Source organism: Denticeps clupeoides, chromosome 1 (genome assembly GCF_900700375.1).
Source record: "Denticeps clupeoides chromosome 1, fDenClu1.1, whole genome shotgun sequence".
NCBI lineage: Eukaryota > Metazoa > Chordata > Actinopteri > Clupeiformes > Denticipitidae > Denticeps > Denticeps clupeoides.
Window position 1 is genome coordinate 33,855,130 of NC_041707.1, and position 17,540 is coordinate 33,872,669.

Here is a 17,540-nt window from a genome sequence, read left to right on the forward strand (position 1 = left end):
TTTTTCATTGTGCAGGCCCCTTCTGGTTTAATACATATTGTGCTTGTGCGTGCAGGTGTCCATGCGGAAACAAGAGATTGCTGATCGGCTCAATGCCTGGATCATCTTTAATGAGAAGAACAAGGAGCTGTGTGAATGGCTGACTCAGATGGAAAACAAGGTGGCGCACAACAGCGAGCTCAGCATCGAGGAGATGGTGGAGAAGCTGAAGAAGGTGAAGAAGAAGCCCGTCTGCTGCTAATGCTATCAAAGCAGTATATTCTTGTCATTTAAGCACTATGTGATTTTCCCCAAAAAAATGTTATAAATTTAGGCACACGATATCGGAACACTTTGCAGAGCAAGTGATTAAATTTCAGAGGCAATTATGGCTGTATCCTGCAATGGATACCAGTTAGTTATTTCTGAGGAACATTTACTGTACATTAGCTTGGGCAGCTGGTCCTCTTATGGGGAGTTTGAGAACAGAGGTCATTGTCATTGAATAGTGGAGGGTCTCATTATATTTCTGGATTAGGTTCTGAATGTAAATGGTTAAATATCATGCAGGACTGCATGGAGGAAATCAACCTGTTCAGCGAGAACAAGACCCACCTCAAGCAGCTGGGCGAGCAGCTCATCTCAGCCAGCAACAAGACCAAGGAGACAGAGATCAACGACAAGCTGAAAGACGTCAATGAGCGCTGGCAGCATCTGTTCGATCACATCGAGGCCAGGTATGCGATAAGGTCAATTGTTCTCTGGTTACAATGAAGATTTTCTTACCACAATACAACATTTTATAAAAAATAGAATATTACATAGAAATTGTAAGAATTTTGGGATTCTCAAAAGGCCCTTGACACTGAGATCAAGGTGAGTGCACAGCAAAGAGATTTAGGTGCTGACTTGGCCTCCAAAAAAGGAAAAAAAGTGTCCTCTGCTTTTTAACCCATCGCCCTTGGTGAGCAGTTGGCAGCCATGATAGGTGCCCAGGGAGCAGTTTGAGGGGACGTACTTTGCTCAGTGGCACCTTGGCGGATCGGGATTCGAACCTGCAACCTTCTGATTACGGGGATGCTTCCTTAACCACTAGGCCCCCACTGCCCCAGGCCTCCCCTAGGCCTCCAAACTCCCCAGATCTCAATCCGATTGAGCATATGTGTGATGTGCTGGGAAAACAAGTCTGATCCAAGGAGGCCCCTCCTTACATCTTACAGGACTTAAAGGATCTGCTGCATCGTGCCAAGGCACATTCTGAGGTCTTGAGAAGTCCACATCTAGATATCTATCTATATCTATCTATCTACCTATCCATATCTATCTCTCTCTCTATATATATCAAATGTTTATGTCAACATATATGTCAAACATATGTCAACATATATGTCAAATGTTTGAAAATATAAAGGTTCAGTAACATGCTTTTTCTGGGACGCCTCAAGCAACCCGGGATCCTGTGCGTAATATTAATCCATATACAACTGACCTAATCCCAGTCATGGTGAGCTATAACTGGCCCACAGCGGGAGGGGGACTACTGAGGCTGTCTAAGACTCAATGTTCTGTCTGTTGCCTGGTGATGTGGTTGAATGAGTCACATGTAGTCAGATGCTGTCCCGTTTGTCTCTGGTGTCCCTTTCTGAGCATCTTTTTTTTAGAGATTTTTTTAATATACTTTGTATATACTTTGCTTTGACACCTGTGACACAAAGATATGAATGCACGTGAAATTGGAATGTTCTGTGTAAGCTGGTATGATGCATTGAATGCATTGAAGATAAATGCATTAGAATGATTTATAGTGGAGATCAGAAATGCTGTGTTGCAGTGCAGCCAGACACTGCCACTATAGGCCAGATGGACAGCTGCTGAGCTGGGGGAGGGGTTTGTGGGAGAGTGACAAGCCTTTCGACGGAATACCAGATGGTGACTGATGCTATGTCCCCTCACGTGTTGATGCTCAGCTTTTCTTTTTTTTTTTTTGTTGGCCAAGTTCATCCAGACATTCAGTTAAATATCTGTTCTGATATTCGGTTTCCAACCTGTTCTCTATTTGCAATATTGTCCTATTCATCCTAAGATTAAAATAGTACACGCACAGTCCAGTGCTCACCTGTTATCCTGTTAGCCCGAGTTAAGGTGTCTTGCAACTCAAGGTGCCCAAAGCACACAAGCACCCAGACACACGTCTGTATTTAATCCCCATGAGATGGTAGTTCTGGTGCCCTACAATAGTACGTTCCTACAACAGCATGTTCCTTAAGTAAGCAAACAAGGCAAAGGACAATTTATCATGCGGTTAAAATAGATATGTATTTGCTGTTCAGGTATGCAGGCATTATACTTGTAATAATATAAAGCATGTTTTTTTTTTTCACCAGTTATGTTACAGGAAGTTAAAGGCCATTGGTTGACTTTTTAAAAACTTGATTTATACATTCAGAGACTTGTAGATGCTCAACGGTTAGGTGCTATTTTGAGCTGACTGTCTCAGTAGATCAGTGGGTAAGTGTGTGTGTGTGTGTGTGTGTGTGTGTGTGTGTGTGTGTGTATGTGTGTTTATGCCCCGGACTCGTGCCGACAGACTGGCCTGTCAGGATTAATCTCTATCCAGGGGGATTCTGTAATCTCCCCTCAAACCCACATCTCCACGGAAGCTCTGCCCTCTGCATTGATCCCAGGCGTGTTCCTTCGTGTTCTGTACCTCCCATGGTCCAACGGTGATTCTAAAAACACTGCACCGTCATGAGTAAAAAACTCTCACGGCCTTGTCTGGGTTGTGCGCGTTCATGTTGCTGGGTGTTCTGGGCACAGAGGATTCTACTACTGTTCAAAATATTTAGGGACATTTAGAAGTTTCCTTGTTATCAATGATGAAGTAAAATTAGATTGATTGGAAGTTATTAAAAAGAATAAAAAATAGTAATTGAGTGAGAAAGTTAGAAATAACGATGGAGTTTAAACCACATTTGTTGACTAATGTGAAGAATGACAGTTTAATTAATTTGTTAATCGGAGATAATTATTGGTTTTCTATTAATCTGTGAGCTTTTTAAAACAGGCTTGAATTTGTGGGGTTTTGGTCCATTTGCTATTTTCTTAAAGGACAAAACTTAAAAAAAGACATTTTTAAATGACCCTAAACTTTTGAATGCAATGTAGAGTATGTTGTTGTCTGTATAATTTTTACTTGTTGAAAGCATTTTTGGGGATGCGTGTTGTGGGGAAGGGTGACTTGAAGGCTTGGATTAGGTGGGCTGACAAAAGGGCAGCCGTCTCCCTTTGTCCCCTGAAAACACACGGGCGCTGGGTCACCCTGCCCGGCAGCTGCTGTCCCGGCTGCTTACACAGGGCTTTGTGTCGACCATCCCAGCAGAGACTGACCCTCCCTGTCAGAAGCCCAGTTCCCGGGACACCCGCCCGCCACTGGCCCTGAACTCCAAGTCATTGTTTGTTCTAGAAACATTCACACTCACTTTGTTATTGTCTGGGTCGAGGGGATGGCTTTGTATGGGGTTGCATATTCATACACACACACACACACAATTCTTCTACATGGAGCTGATTTTCTAATCTGTTCAGACCTTCTCCTTCTGTTTGGTGCTTATGAATGAGACTTCAGCCCAGCTGCCGCCTGTCATTGGGCCACAACATCTTCATTACCATGGCGACAATGAATGCCATGAAGAACTTTTGGGCAGCGTGTGGCTTGTTCTGTTGTCACGAGAACCTAAAGGTCTGTTGCCTCTGTCCCTCACGTTTTGCTCCACTCCTACATACACTTCAACTCGTTCATCTTAGACATACCTGACCATTTCATCAGCATGGTTGTTGCTATTAGAAGGAAGTGTTGCTGCTATTGGTGGGTGAGCTGGTTGAACTGGTGACCCCGGATTTGCTCAGCTTTGTGGGAGGGAAAATCCAGGGGGTTTGAGTCGTTGGACTGGAGACCTGTATAGCTAAATCGATTGGCTTGTTTAGCTTAATTGTATGGCTTAGAATCAAGGGGGTGAAACGTGCCGTGGGTGCACACCTACAGGACCTCCACAGACCATGAACCTTAAAGTGCCTTTGAAAAGTAGGTCTCTAGCAAAAAACATAAATACTGGTTGTAGAATTCTTTGATGTCAGTCATATCTCAAGATGTTTGGACACAACCTTTGCACAAAATCTTACACTACAGTTGTGGCCGAAAATTTTTGAGAATGACACAAATACTGTGTTTGGCGCTTCAGTGCTTTTAGATCTTTTTGTCAGTTGTTTCTGTAAGGTACTGAAGTAAAATTGTGGTAGTAGCCTAGTGAGTAAGACACTCGCCTGTGAACCAGGAGACCCAGGTTCAAATCCCACTTACTACCAAGTGTCTTGCTCTCCCTGAGCAAGACACTTAACCTTAAGTTGCTTCAGGGAGACTGTCCCTGTAACTGCTGATTGTAAGTTGCTCTGGATAAGGGCGTCTGATAAATAACGTAAATGTAAAATTACAAGCATTTTATAAGTTTCAAAGACTTTTATTGACAATTACATCAAATTTATGCAAAGAGTTAATATTTGCAGTATTTTCAAGACCTCTGCAATTCACCCTGGCATGCTGTCAATCAACTTCTGGGCCAAATCCTGTCTGATGGTGAATTTGTGGGGTTTTGTTTGTCCACCAGCCTCTTGAGAATTGACCACAGTTCTATCCTCAATGGTGGCAGTGGTGGCCTAGCGGTTAAGGAAGGTTGCTGGTTCGAATCCTGATCACAATGACAATCACTTCACTTCAAGTTCTCAATTGAATTAAGGTCCGGGGAGTATCCTGGCCATGCACCCAAAATTTAAATTTTTTTCCCCCAATCCACTTAGTTATCACTTTGGCCTTATGGCACGGTGCCTTCTTCACAACACTTGAACTTCTCTCCTTTTTTTTTTTTGATGATCCGATAAATGGTGGATTTTTGCTTGCGATCTTAGTAGCAGCAATATCCTTGCTTTTGAATCTCTTTTTATGCAACGCAAGTGGCACCTTGGCAGATCGGGATTCGAATATCAGCAACCTTCTGATTACAGGGCCACTAGGCCACCACTGCCCCTTAACAGAGGAAGAACGATGATTTCAAACATCACCCTTCTTTTAAAGTCTCCAGTCTGATATTCTATCAGACGCCCTTATCCAAAGCAACTTACAATGGGTAGTTACAGGGACAGTCCCCCTGGGGACTTTTGCCGTGCATGCAAAATGTTTTTAGGGGATTAAGTTCATTTTCATGGCAAAGAGGGACTCTGCAATTAATCTAATAAAAAACGCAAGCAGGAAACCAGTATTTCAATTCTCAAAACTTTTGGCCACAGCTGTACATTCCCAACTATGTTTATGTCTTGTTGATGAGTACATTATCATTCCGGAACTACACTCCCATCACTATATTCCATTGGAAGATAAATGATACATTTCAGCTCAATGGTCCTTCATTTGAAAACTAAGATGTGTGTGTGTGTGTGTGTCGCTGTGTGTGAGGGGGGCGTGTGTGTCTGCGAGGCATCAGTGTGGAGAGTGTGAAGGAGAGAGAGAGGGGAGGAAGGCAGTCTGCCTGTGAGTGGCTGTTAGCCGCGGTGCTAATCTTAGCCTCCCGCGAACATGCGACATGGAGTAGCCTCGCCAGCCCGTAAGTAGCACTCTGCTCCCAATTCTGCCCATTAGCAGCGCGTCCAGCTCAACAATAGACCTCTTACACAGCGAGGGCAGCCCCCTGCAGCCAGCAGACGTGCGAGTGCGTGAGTGTGTGTGTGTGTGTGTGTGTGTGTGTGTGTGTGAGAGAGAGAAATGGGGGAGTGTATAGAGAGGGGGATGGGCCCTGTTCTTTTCGTAGGCGCATGCGATCATCATCCTAGGTCACTGATGCTCAGTGAAGTGGCTAATGGTCTGCTCTGCTTGACACAATTGTTTATCAAGACCATAATTCCATCCACACCAAGACGGTGATTGATTCAGTCCACAATCATGCGTTTTATATGTCTATTTTGCTATTTTGCTGGGTGTTTCTCCTCATAAACAGATAAGAGCTCACGTGTTGCATGTGATGTTGTGTCTCTGTGCAAGGTCTCCTTTACCCGTGCATGGTCACAGATGGGTCTCTCTTCACGGAGAGAAAGAGAGAGACGTGGCGTTTTTAATTTACAGCTGTGCTGGTGTAAACACACAGATCTGTCATGGTCCATTCAGACACTGCAGGAATGCTCACTTGCTGTGCTGGTCATGTGACAATGCCGGGCGCTGCACTGTGTGACGTCGTCCGCACAATGCCGAGCTGTACATCATGGGAAAAGCCCTGGGAACAAGTGACACGTGGAGGAAAAGGTCGTGCTCCGGTTTCCATTCGTTCATTTGCTTCCATACAGTAACGACTGGATCAACCCGACACAATGCTAAGCTTCGAATGCATTTTCTGCAGCTTTGTTGTAATTTCTAAGGGAAATATTATAGGGCGTGCTTTTCACCTATTACATACAATCATTGAACCTGTGGACAATCATTAGCTCCCGGTATCACAGAGCCAGTATGTGGACTTTGTTACCGTCTGTGTGTATGTTTGTGTGTGTACAGTTCGAACAGCACAGTAAACGCTGGGATTTTAAATGTGAAATGCAGAAGTCGGATCTGATCCAGACGGAAGAATTATGTTTCAGGAGGAAGTGTTGGGTCTGCCAAAATTTGGTTTTGTTCAGGACTTGTTGGAATTAGGTGCTCTGATTCAAAGGTAGGCAGATACCACGGAAGAATAATACAATACTATACAAGATAGCTCTAAAGGAGCTCTAAAAACTGCTCGACCTTTGTATTTTTATACATGAATGTTCCTGAAATTTTTTTTTTTTTTAGTTTTTAACTCATTTGTACAGTTTCTGTTTCCAAACATCTGTTGCCACAAATAAACATATCTAGTAACGTGTCTAGTCCAGCTGTGGCCATCCCTTGCGTAGCAACACTTCCAGAGTCATTTTGATATTGTTATATCACTGAAATGGAATGGACTGCATTTAATAGTAACCATGTTACTGACCACGTTCTAGGACTGATATATATGCCTAGCAGGTAAGGACTCATAACCGTGCCTCTGAGGTCCCCTTGAGCAAGGTACCGTCCCCACACACTGATCCCTAGACATTTGGCTTCCCATGGCTTCTCACTGCTCACTATGGGTGATGGGTTAAATTCAGAGGACACATTTCGTTATGTGCATCGTGTGCTCTGCTGTGACAAAAACAATGGCAAAAAAATGGTGATCAAAAAAATTACCAATATTTAATGAGTTATTAGGTAGTTTTAGTTACTTTACATGGCAAGGAAGCACTCAAACACTGTTCCATTGTTCATCTTGTTTGTGTGTTCAGGGTGAGAAAGCTGAAGGAGACCCTGGTGACGGTGCAGCAGCTGGATAAAAACATGAGCAACCTCCGCACCTGGCTGTCCCGCATCGAGGCCGAGTTGGCCAAGCCGGTGGTCTACGGCGTCTGCCACAGCGATGAAATCCAGCGGAAGCTGGCAGAGCACCAGGTGGGTTCTGTTCATTTGACCTTTCCCATTTTAGCAGTACTGGCACTCCGACTCTGTTCACCAGAATGATAATGTACTCATCAACAAGACATAAACATAGTTGGGAATGACCACGATACTCCCCAGACCTTAATTCAATTGAGAACTTTAAGTGAAGTGATTGTCATGGTGATACATCACCCTTGGTGAGCAGTGGGCAGCCCTGCCCCTGGACGCCTTTCAGCACTGATGTTAATATCCAACAAGTAGTTGGAAGGAAATAACAAATCCTTCCACCAGCTTATGTAGTTTATCAACAGGTTACGACTGCAACATCATAGAACTTCCTGTTGCTGTGATTTGGATGACAGTTATTATATCGATATGACTTTAAATGAGTTGTGTGTGTATGTTTGTATGCACGTGAATATGCGCAGGACCTGCAGCGGGACATCGAGCAGCACTCTGAGGGTGTGGCTTCGGTGCTGACACTGTGTGATGTACTGCTCCATGATGCCGATGCGTGCGGGAGTGACCTGGAGAACGACTCCATCCAGCAAACCACACACAGTCTGGACCGCCGTTGGAGGAACATCTGCGCCATGTCCATGGAGAGGAGGATGAGGTCTGAAACACACGCACACACAGCATTACACAAAGTGTATATATACAGTCCAAAGCACAATGAGCCACGCCTTGTTTGCTCATATTTTCTGTTCAAAAGGGAAATAGGGAGAAAAGTCAAATTACACAAGAACTGGACTGCAGGTGTACCAAAAACAAGGCGAGACAGTACAGTGAGCACCCGTACGAGATCTTGAAAACTTCGGTGTGGATGAAGCGCAAGGATGAATTACCACGATGTTAATCTTAGAGTGTAACATCAGCCGAAGCTACAACATCCAAGGATGTTGACACTCGCGTAAAAAACATAAAAACAGGCGACGAGGAGGCAGGGAGGCAGGACAGTAAAACAGGCAGGAAAAAAGGAACGATCTAACTGGTAAGATGGAGGCCAGTAGAGCTGGGTCAGGTAGTCCAAACAATGGATTCCAATGACTGAGTGATCTGGGAGCTGCCATCTAGTCCTATTTAAGGGGGTCCGTCACCTTGTTTCTGCTGCGCTCCCAGTCACGAGAGCGGAATCACGTGGCAGTAGGTCTCATGGTCATCAACATGTAACTCTCTCCCGACCTCCATACAACACTGAATATCTACAGCCTCTATAAAACATGGTGGAGGCTCTGTGATGGTGTGGGGCTGCATGTCAGCCAGTGGTGTTGGGGATCTTGTCAGAATCGATGGAGATCGATGGTTCTGATCCACCAAGCACTGACATGGCAGCTAGTCAAAGATTTCCATGCTATATTTACATGAAAGTAAATAAATACAATTATGATGAAATGATTGGTGCCTCCCTTGACCCAAACATGCATACACAGCAGTACACACACACACATAAATCTGCACACGGATACGTTAACTCACATGAACCTGTTGAACCCTGAAAACCACACAGACGTTTTCAAAAAGAAACGTCCATCCGATGAGCTGCGGTCTGACCAACATTTAACCCCACACTCTCTCAGGATCGAGGAGACATGGCGGCTCTGGTGCAAGTTCCAGGATGACTATGCGCGCTTTGAGGACTGGCTGAACACAGCAGAGCGCACCGCAGCCAACCCCAGCACCACCGACGTGCTCTATACCAGCGCCAAGGAGGAGCTGAAGAAGTTCGAGGTGGCTGTCATGTAGTACACTTACACACAAATTCCTCACTTGTCCCTGTCCCCACTTTTGTGAAAAAAATGTCTCTGCCACCAACAGGCTTTCCAGAGACAGGTTCACGAGCGTCTGACTCAGCTGGAGCTGGTGAATAAACAGTACCGCAGGTTGGCGCGGGAAAACCGCACGGACGCTGGCAGCCGGCTGAAGGTGATGGTGAACGAGGGGAACCAGCGCTGGGACAGCCTGCAGCGTCGCGTCGCAGCTATACTGCGCCGCCTGAAGGTGGGATATTTACCACGCTGGGACCACACTGTTATTAAGGGAGGGGAATTGTCTGATAGCCATACCCCATACACTGAAGACCAGTGTGCCTCAGTGTCCTGCGGTGTACTGAAAGACCTAGTTGGTCTTTAGAGAATATTATTTAAAAAGTCTCCAAATGGAAAAACCCACAATGTAAAACAAGGGAAAAAAAAGTTCCCTCCTTTTTGGAGCTGTAACTTAGGGACACTAGTTGGAAGAATTTGATCAAATAAGGCATCGGCTTGGCGTGTGTTAATACTTCTGATCTGGCACTAAGATTGGCTGAGGGACAGTACAATGGTCTGTTGACCGAATGGCGTTGCTTATCGAAAAGGCCAACCGGTGTATTATCACTGTAAATGCAGCCTTGAAACATATAGTGTTGACGCACTTTGGTCCTAAATTACTGCACTGGCTTTAAAGCAATAAACTCATAACAAGTCCAAAATCAGATCAAAATCTGATCAAATAGCATTGGTTGGCATTAATATATTTGATTTTTCGGTTCTACTATACAAGCATGCCACGTGACTCACGTCAGGACAAGGTAAAACACACCAGGCGTGGACGGGACACAAAAAGGACACGTTTATACAAAACACAACAGGTTCCACCCAAAAAGTCAGGCTTGTGACAGAGATGTAGTTTGAGTGAAAAGCAGCCAACATTGGATTTCTATGAGGACTGTTGGAAATTCATCTCCATTTTTTGTTTTGCAAACTCAAAGTAATACTTTTTTGGCTCGTGCCTGCGTATTCAGTTGAATAAAATGTCCTGTCCCCTCCGCAGCACTTCACCTCTCAGCGGGAGGAGTTCGAGGGCACCCGTGAGGGGATTCTGGTGTGGCTCACTGAGATGGACCTGCAGCTCACCAACGTGGAGCACTTCTCCGAAAGCGACATCCACGACAAGATGAGACAACTCAATGTGAGTCCCAGTCTGTCTGTCCTGCCACTAAACCCCTTTGTCTCTTCCTGAAATAACACAGTAAATCCAGTTACACAGTACACTTCAAGTCTCTTAACTGTTGTCCTCAAAGGATGAGTTGAGTGACATAACAATAGTGTGATTCCTTTTGTCGTTTTTTTTTTTTTCTTCTCTCTGTCCCCTGTCTCCGGCTTCCTGCAGGGCTTTCAGCAGGAGATCACCCTGAACACCAACAAAATCGACGCCCTCATCGTCTTTGGAGAGAATCTCATTCAGAAGAGTGCCCCGCTTGACGCTGTGCTTATTGAAGACGAGCTGGAGGAGCTGCACTCCTACTGCCAGGAGGTGTTTGGCCGCGTGGCTCGCTTCCACCACCGCCTGACCAGCCGACGCCCGGTTAGTGGCCACGCCCACACTTCCCCTTCAGTCTCAACCTAGGCCTAACATTTTACATTTGCAGCATTTATCAGACGCCCTTATCCAGAACGACTTACAATCAGTAGTTACAGGGACAGCCCCCTCCTGGATATCTTAGGATTAAGTGTCTTGCTCAATGGTAGTAAGTGGGGTTCATAGGCGAGTGTGTTACCCACTAGGCTACTACCACCCTAACAGCTTTAGTCTGATTTAACAAATTTAACCTTTCGGCAACTATTTTAACAAGAAACATTGAAACGAATGACTGAAAAACATGGGGAAAAAATTGAATCCAGTTCACTTCCTCTGCATAAGTTATATTATGATCTGGCAATGTTCTACCGATGCAGATTTTTGATGACGAGCGGGATTTCTCTGACCGGGACATGGACCTGGAGGATTCCGGTGAGCTGCCCATCTCATGGCAGGATGAGAAGGATGAGGACGAGAGCCAGGTGGGGGGAGATTCCACGACCCACCAGGCCGTGGGTCACCTGCTGGCGCCAGCCTTCGAGCCCTCAGGTCGTGAGACCCCAGTCAGCGTTGACTCCATCCCATTGGAGTGGGACCACACGGTCGATGTCGGGGGATCTTCGTCACACGATGAGGAGGAAGAAGGCACTTATTACAGCGCTCTGTCAGGTAAATACTGAGATGAAGGCTATGGGCTACTCTTTGTCTCCCTTATTTTTCAACTTCCAGGCTGACACTTCACCAATAGTGATGAATGGAAAATAAGGGTGTGACGTGGATAAGTGCACTGGTCCGATTCTGTAGCCCTACCCCTGCTGACCGGTAGTTCATCATCCTCTCCTCCTGCTGTACTCTTCCTCACCCCGAGTTTTCTTGCAGATGTAGAGGTGACCGAGTCGGCCGAAGCGTTTGTAAAGGTCACGGCTAAAGCTCTGGGCTCTGTGTCCGGTAGGACCCCTGTGCTGCTACTGCTGCTGCATGTGTCTGCGTCTCTGTATGTGTCATGAAAAGGCATGACAAACCAAGACCAGTTTAACCCTCTACTCTTCCATCTGACAAACATGTGAAAAAGGCAGTTATAGGCATGTTTTCACTTTTCTCCAATAACAAAAGTTTTTCACATTCATTTCAATTTATTTGCTTGTTTTATTCAAGCGTTCAGATTCATTCCAGGCACGATGCTTTGGTTTTATGTCTTACTTTAAAACCACTTTTATGCACTTTTATTTTACTTGTATCCATTCATCATGTGTTTTGTTTGCGTGAAACCTGCATGACCAAATCGGTGAGCTTATTTATTGAAAATGCATGTAATGTGTTGTATTTTGTACTGTATTTTTTTTACCTGCAATACTCTGTTTTACACTTTGTATTAGGTGTATTAATGATTTTTCCCCTCTCTTGTAGGAAAGGCAGACGCTCCCACTTGGCATTCCCCAGATCCCCAAGGCAGGAAGTGTGCATCCAGCCTCGGTGCCTCCCCCTCACACACCAGCACGCCTTACCACCCGCAGGCATACGTAAGTACACACCTGGCTTTCTTTCTTATCTGACATTGCCATTTTTTTGCGATCAACTAAAGTTTTAAAGGAAACAGTAGTTGTCATGCCCCAAGTGAGGGAGGAAAACGCTCCTGGGATGATCAGGACCTAACACACCTGTGAACAGGGACAGGGTCTAGTCCAGGGACACAGAGGCGTCAAGTAGCAGTAGTGCCACTTGAGTCTCAGGAAGGAACTCATACATTACATGAATAGGATGGTTTGTTTATTAGAAGCCCTGAGCAAATTATGAGGTCTGGTGACAACCTGGAATGAGAAGTGGAGAGTGGCTGGGTTTGTTACTGTTAACAGGCAATCTTTTTATGGTGCGTTTTTGTGTGTAGGTGAAACTTTTGTCCGAATGCACTGACCGCATTGACAGCGTGAAGAGAGTGAAGCTGATCCTGAATGAGGATGAGTTGGAGGAACAGGGACTGACAGACCTCAGAACAGCTGAGCAACAGACTGGTGAGGTTTTTCCCCAGTACACACCCTTGCTGAAACTTTACTTGGTCTTGGAGAATATGTATGATTGTGTGTGTTAATGTGTTAGGCACATGCATGTTGACCGTAATGTCATCTCTGTGTGTGTGAAGGTGTGATTGAGCGTTGGGAGCTGCTGCAGGCTCGTGCAGACAGTGCTGAGCTGTGTATCCAGCAGGACCTTCAGCATTGGCAGACGCTGAACACTCGACTCTCTGACGCCGCCTGCTGGCTGCAGAGGGTTCTGCCCGAGTTGGAGAACCTGCAGAGCCTGGAAGCCTCAACCAGCATCAAAAACATGGAGAACAATGTCCACAAGCTACGGGTAATCAAAAAAATATTTTAGTTTAGTCATGAATTTAAAACTGTGCCTAAACATGATAATCTCTATTTATAATATTGGTAAAATATTATAATAATCTATAAAATGTATTCTGGTGTAAATGTATTTATCTAAAATGATAACCATAATATTTATAAATCTTGTAAAGGAAATGCAGAAAACCTTCAGCAACTACAAGGCCATTATGATCTCCATCAACCTGAGTGGCCAGGACTTCAAGCATGGAGATAGTGGCGAGCTTCAGGAGCTGCAGGACCGACTGCGACGGGCAAATCAGCAGTGGAGCCAGGCCTGCGCTGCCCTAGACGACTGGGAGAGCTGCCTGCACCGAGCGCTCATGCAGTGTCAGGTGAACAAAGAGCATGGAATTCTGCAGATAAGGAATCACAGAGAAGCAGAGGTTTAGAATTAACAACCCATATGAATCTAAATTTAAATCAAGCTATTTATAATCAAGTTTTTATCTGGTACTGCCTCCTTTTTCCAACTTATTAACCTTAACGAGCTTACCCCATGACCTTTGTCTTCAGGAGTTCCATGAGACGCTACACTCCACACTGCTGTGGCTGGCGCAGGTGGAGAGTCAGTGTAATGCCATCAACATCCATGACCGCACACTCGACCTCAATGTTCTTCAGGAACACCGAGACAAACTAAAGGTGAGAGCTGACCGTCATGAATACCAGACACATGCTGAGTAAATGGTTCCTGTCCTATGGTAAGGGCAGTTTTTCTACACTTTCATATGCATTTCTTTTCATGTCATCTCATGTGGGCTCCCTCGGCTATGCCTGTCTGTCTGTGTGTGTTCAGTCTCTGGAGCGTTCATTGAGGGAGCGGCAGCAGCAGGTGTCCTCTCTACAGAACATCTCTTCTCAGCTCCTAGTGGAGGAGGTACAAGGTGAGGACAATTTGGAGGCCCGGGAGAAGGTACACGTCATCAGCAACAAGCTCCATCTCCTCCAACGGCAGGTCACTCACGACATCAGTGCACTTCATGTCACACTGGTATGTGTTTTACTGGTGTGTGTGTGTGTATATATATACTGCATATATAGTTTATTTCAAATAGCATGTGAAGTCTTTATTATCTAATGCTGTTATTATCTCCTGCAGAACCAGTATAGTGGGGCATCTGGTTCTGACATGATTCGCTCTGATCCTGCGGCAGCCAGCATCTCACATCTGCAGCCAGGGAAGGTAAGAATTAGGGACAAAATCAGAGGACCTTGGTTCTCAAACTGGCAGTACTTCCCTCTAACGGTACTCCAGGAATCAGGCAGGTCATTGTTAATATTTTTTTGTTTGTTCAATATCCTCATGCAGTTTGTCATGCAGTTAACATATTCACATGCCTTGTGCTTGACATCAGTGTTGACCACTGTGAATTTTGGCCCCGTGTAAACCAGTTAAATAGGCCCACACTGCTGTATTTTAATGCTGGTCATAATGGCGATTCACGGAGAGTCAAATATCGTATAAGGTGATATCCATCACTGCAATAACATCTGTTCAGGGTCAAGTGTGGTTTGAACCTGTAACTTTGTGGTCTTCTGGTTCATAGGTGAGTGGCTTACCCACTTGGCTGCTACCACCCTATCCCAGTTGTTCTTATAATTAGTCTGTTACTGTGCAATATATCATAGCGGGGGGTAAAGTATGTGTGTAATGACTATTTTACCTTTTTTGTTTTATGTATGTTTCTGTGTAGGTGGTGGAAGGAGACAGAACATCTGCTGCAAGTGTAAGGTATGTCTCTCGGTGTTTTGGTTGTGTGTTGCATGCTTTCTTGATTGTTTGCCCAGTTATAACGTATGTATCTAATTAAGCCTCACTGGAAGGATCTGAACACACAAACCACATTGGATTTCACAAGTAGCATCGCTGCAGAACAGATACGATCTCATTTACCAGAAAAGCGTCACCCACACACCCAAAGTCCAGACAAACTGAAGAGCTAGTGAGTGTAATGCACTCGTGTAGGAGAGCAGAATGGCCACAGTCCAACAGAGCATTTTATATCAGCGCTTGATCATGTTTTAAAAAAAATATTTTCCTGGTGAGGTGTCAGATGGTATGACGTCTGTTTCAGGTTAATCTCTGTGTGTACATGGCAGACACAGTCAATTTTTTTCAATGAGATCTATTTCAAGTTTTTACTGATTTTACTAATTTGAAAATTTTAATATGTCTAATAAAACCTGGTTGTAATGCAAAAGTTCTGATTTTCAATAAGTAAAATGTAAATATAAAAGTTCAGTAGGATAGAGATGTGACCTTGTGTGACCTTTCATTTCTCGACCTGTGCTCACATCCTCCCTCCCTCTGACTAGGTGTGAATTGGCGGTTCTCAGATTAACTATAACGTAAGGAATGGACAGGAAGAGCGATTGCAAATGCAGTTAAAGGAATAGCTGCCATTTGTATTTCTGCAATGAGTTTACCAAGAATTAAATATGCAAGTGTCTTGAAAACTGACTAAATCAAATTGCAGTTGACCAAATCATGCTTTTTATATATATATATATATATATAAAACTGTTTTACTCTGTTGATGATTTAATGAAACAATGAGCTTCTTAAAATCCGACTGAAATTAAGTATTACATTAATTTATTTAATTAACATAGCTAAATGAATGGGTATTTCATGTATGCTAAAAAGTTCAAAGAAAGGGCCAATAGACTCTTTTCTTCCATTTTTACTTTTAAAAAATCCGACTGCAAGATGACATTACTTTTTCAGATGTATTTTGGGGACAAAAAACTTGTTATACGAAGCACATGTTCATGTATTGCTCTCTTCACTCCTCCAGACAGAAGACGAGCAAATCGTCCCCGACTCGGCCCTTCTTCTACCGGGTGCTGCGCGCAGCGTTCCCCCTGCACCTGCTCTTCCTGCTGCTGCTGGTCATCGCCTGCCTAGTGCCGCTCTCTGAGGACGACTACAGCTGCGCCCTCACCAACAACTTCGCCCGCTCCTTCTACCCCATGCTGCGTTACACCAATGGCCCCCCACCCACGTGAGTCGGCGCCCCTTCCCCCAACCCAGGACAGCCCTTCAGTCGGTAACTGCTGGTCTGAACCAGCTGAAGAATCACGGCGGCCTCCAGGTTGGAGAACGAAGAATTATTCCACCACTTTGTCTTCGAGTCCCAGGAGCCTGGAGATTTTTCTCACATCGTCCAAAGTGACACTATATATTACCAATAATTTGTGTTTTTGTATAGTAGTATTTTTTTTGTGACAAAGCATCAGTCATTTTATTTATTTATCGTGATGTGGAAAATGCTCCACATGTCAAAGGTTTCATTTATCTTGTGTACCTTTTTCTTTAAAAGCAGAGCTCTTCATTTAAAGCTCCTGTATGGTAAAATGGGACTTCTGTAACGAAGGCCAATGACAGATCACAGCCAATAAACTACAAGCCATTTTGTTTTAATGAGGCGAGCAAGTTTGTGTTTACCGTGTGATGGTGAATTGCAGTGTTGTGCTCGTTCTCTGTAGCTTCTTCAACTGCCTTGGCCTCGTTTGGAGTCAGTGCAGATGACACAGAGAGAGATAGGTTATACAGATAGTCTGTACGTGGAGCTGTGTCTATTTTATCATAATGAAAAATTGTGTGTGATTAGATGTGTGGGTGAAATGACGAGAACAGAGAAATGTATATTGTTGCATTATTTATTGTGTGTACAGCTCCGTATTTTTTTAATTCTGAATGTGACTCATTTTTGCTGCTGCACCCACCTGTAGACCTCCGATCTTCTCCACTTCCGCTGTGTCCCAGCTTCAAATGTTAGCAGTCAGCGTATGAATGTATTCAGCTCGGTCGTGTATTTTTCTCGCTCGTAGACGATAACTAATTATGGGTGATGAAGTGTTGAGTTGGGATGTTATAGAGGATATCTAATATGTTTTACCTTGAAGAACAAAATCCATAAATACGATGCAGATGTCTATATTTCTGGTATTTCTTGTGGCTCGGCTCACAAGGTTTTTCAGAATAAATCGAAAATAGGATTTAGATAAAAAAAAAAAGCAATTCAAATGTTTCTATTACAGGCACAAAAATTGTAAAGCAGTGCATAGTACTGCACGCTTTACCTTGCAACCTCTAGATCTCCCTTCACAGTCCAGTCATCTTGAGTTATCAGCGACACCCCCCTGACTGAAAGGCCGGGTTAAAACACAGAGCAACAGTGTGTACAGTTTGTGTTTATTATTTTTGCTTGCTTATTTATGGGATGTATAGTCTGAAGTACTTTTTATCTTGAGAAATAAACAGATGTTTGCCATATACAGAATTTACTGTGAGTGTCCTTCACCGG

At 44.3% G+C, this 17,540-nt stretch overlaps 1 protein-coding gene across 11 annotated transcripts in view; it reads left to right on the plus strand.

The window, feature by feature from the left end:
* Positions 1-17,511, plus strand: part of syne2b (spectrin repeat containing, nuclear envelope 2b) — a 100,292-nt gene extending 82,781 nt beyond the window's left edge. For 10 of the 11 annotated variants that reach the window (XM_028973043.1, XM_028973110.1, XM_028973118.1 and 7 more), the window contains 19 exons: positions 56-214; positions 550-716; positions 7,357-7,519; positions 7,936-8,123; positions 9,088-9,238; positions 9,326-9,508; positions 10,319-10,456; positions 10,658-10,852; positions 11,224-11,515; positions 11,726-11,794; positions 12,254-12,366; positions 12,732-12,855; positions 12,984-13,195; positions 13,362-13,562; positions 13,744-13,872; positions 14,027-14,221; positions 14,330-14,413; positions 14,925-14,962; positions 16,029-17,511. In XM_028973043.1, the coding sequence (XP_028828876.1) occupies positions 56-214; positions 550-716; positions 7,357-7,519; positions 7,936-8,123; positions 9,088-9,238; positions 9,326-9,508; positions 10,319-10,456; positions 10,658-10,852; positions 11,224-11,515; positions 11,726-11,794; positions 12,254-12,366; positions 12,732-12,855; positions 12,984-13,195; positions 13,362-13,562; positions 13,744-13,872; positions 14,027-14,221; positions 14,330-14,413; positions 14,925-14,962; positions 16,029-16,239 (3,012 nt within the window). In that variant the 3' untranslated portion in view covers positions 16,240-17,511. The remainder of the gene's footprint in view (positions 1-55; positions 215-549; positions 717-7,356; positions 7,520-7,935; positions 8,124-9,087; positions 9,239-9,325; positions 9,509-10,318; positions 10,457-10,657; positions 10,853-11,223; positions 11,516-11,725; positions 11,795-12,253; positions 12,367-12,731; positions 12,856-12,983; positions 13,196-13,361; positions 13,563-13,743; positions 13,873-14,026; positions 14,222-14,329; positions 14,414-14,924; positions 14,963-16,028) is intronic. The other variant, XM_028973076.1, reaches the window with a different exon arrangement.
* Positions 17,512-17,540: the final 29 nt, after the last annotated feature.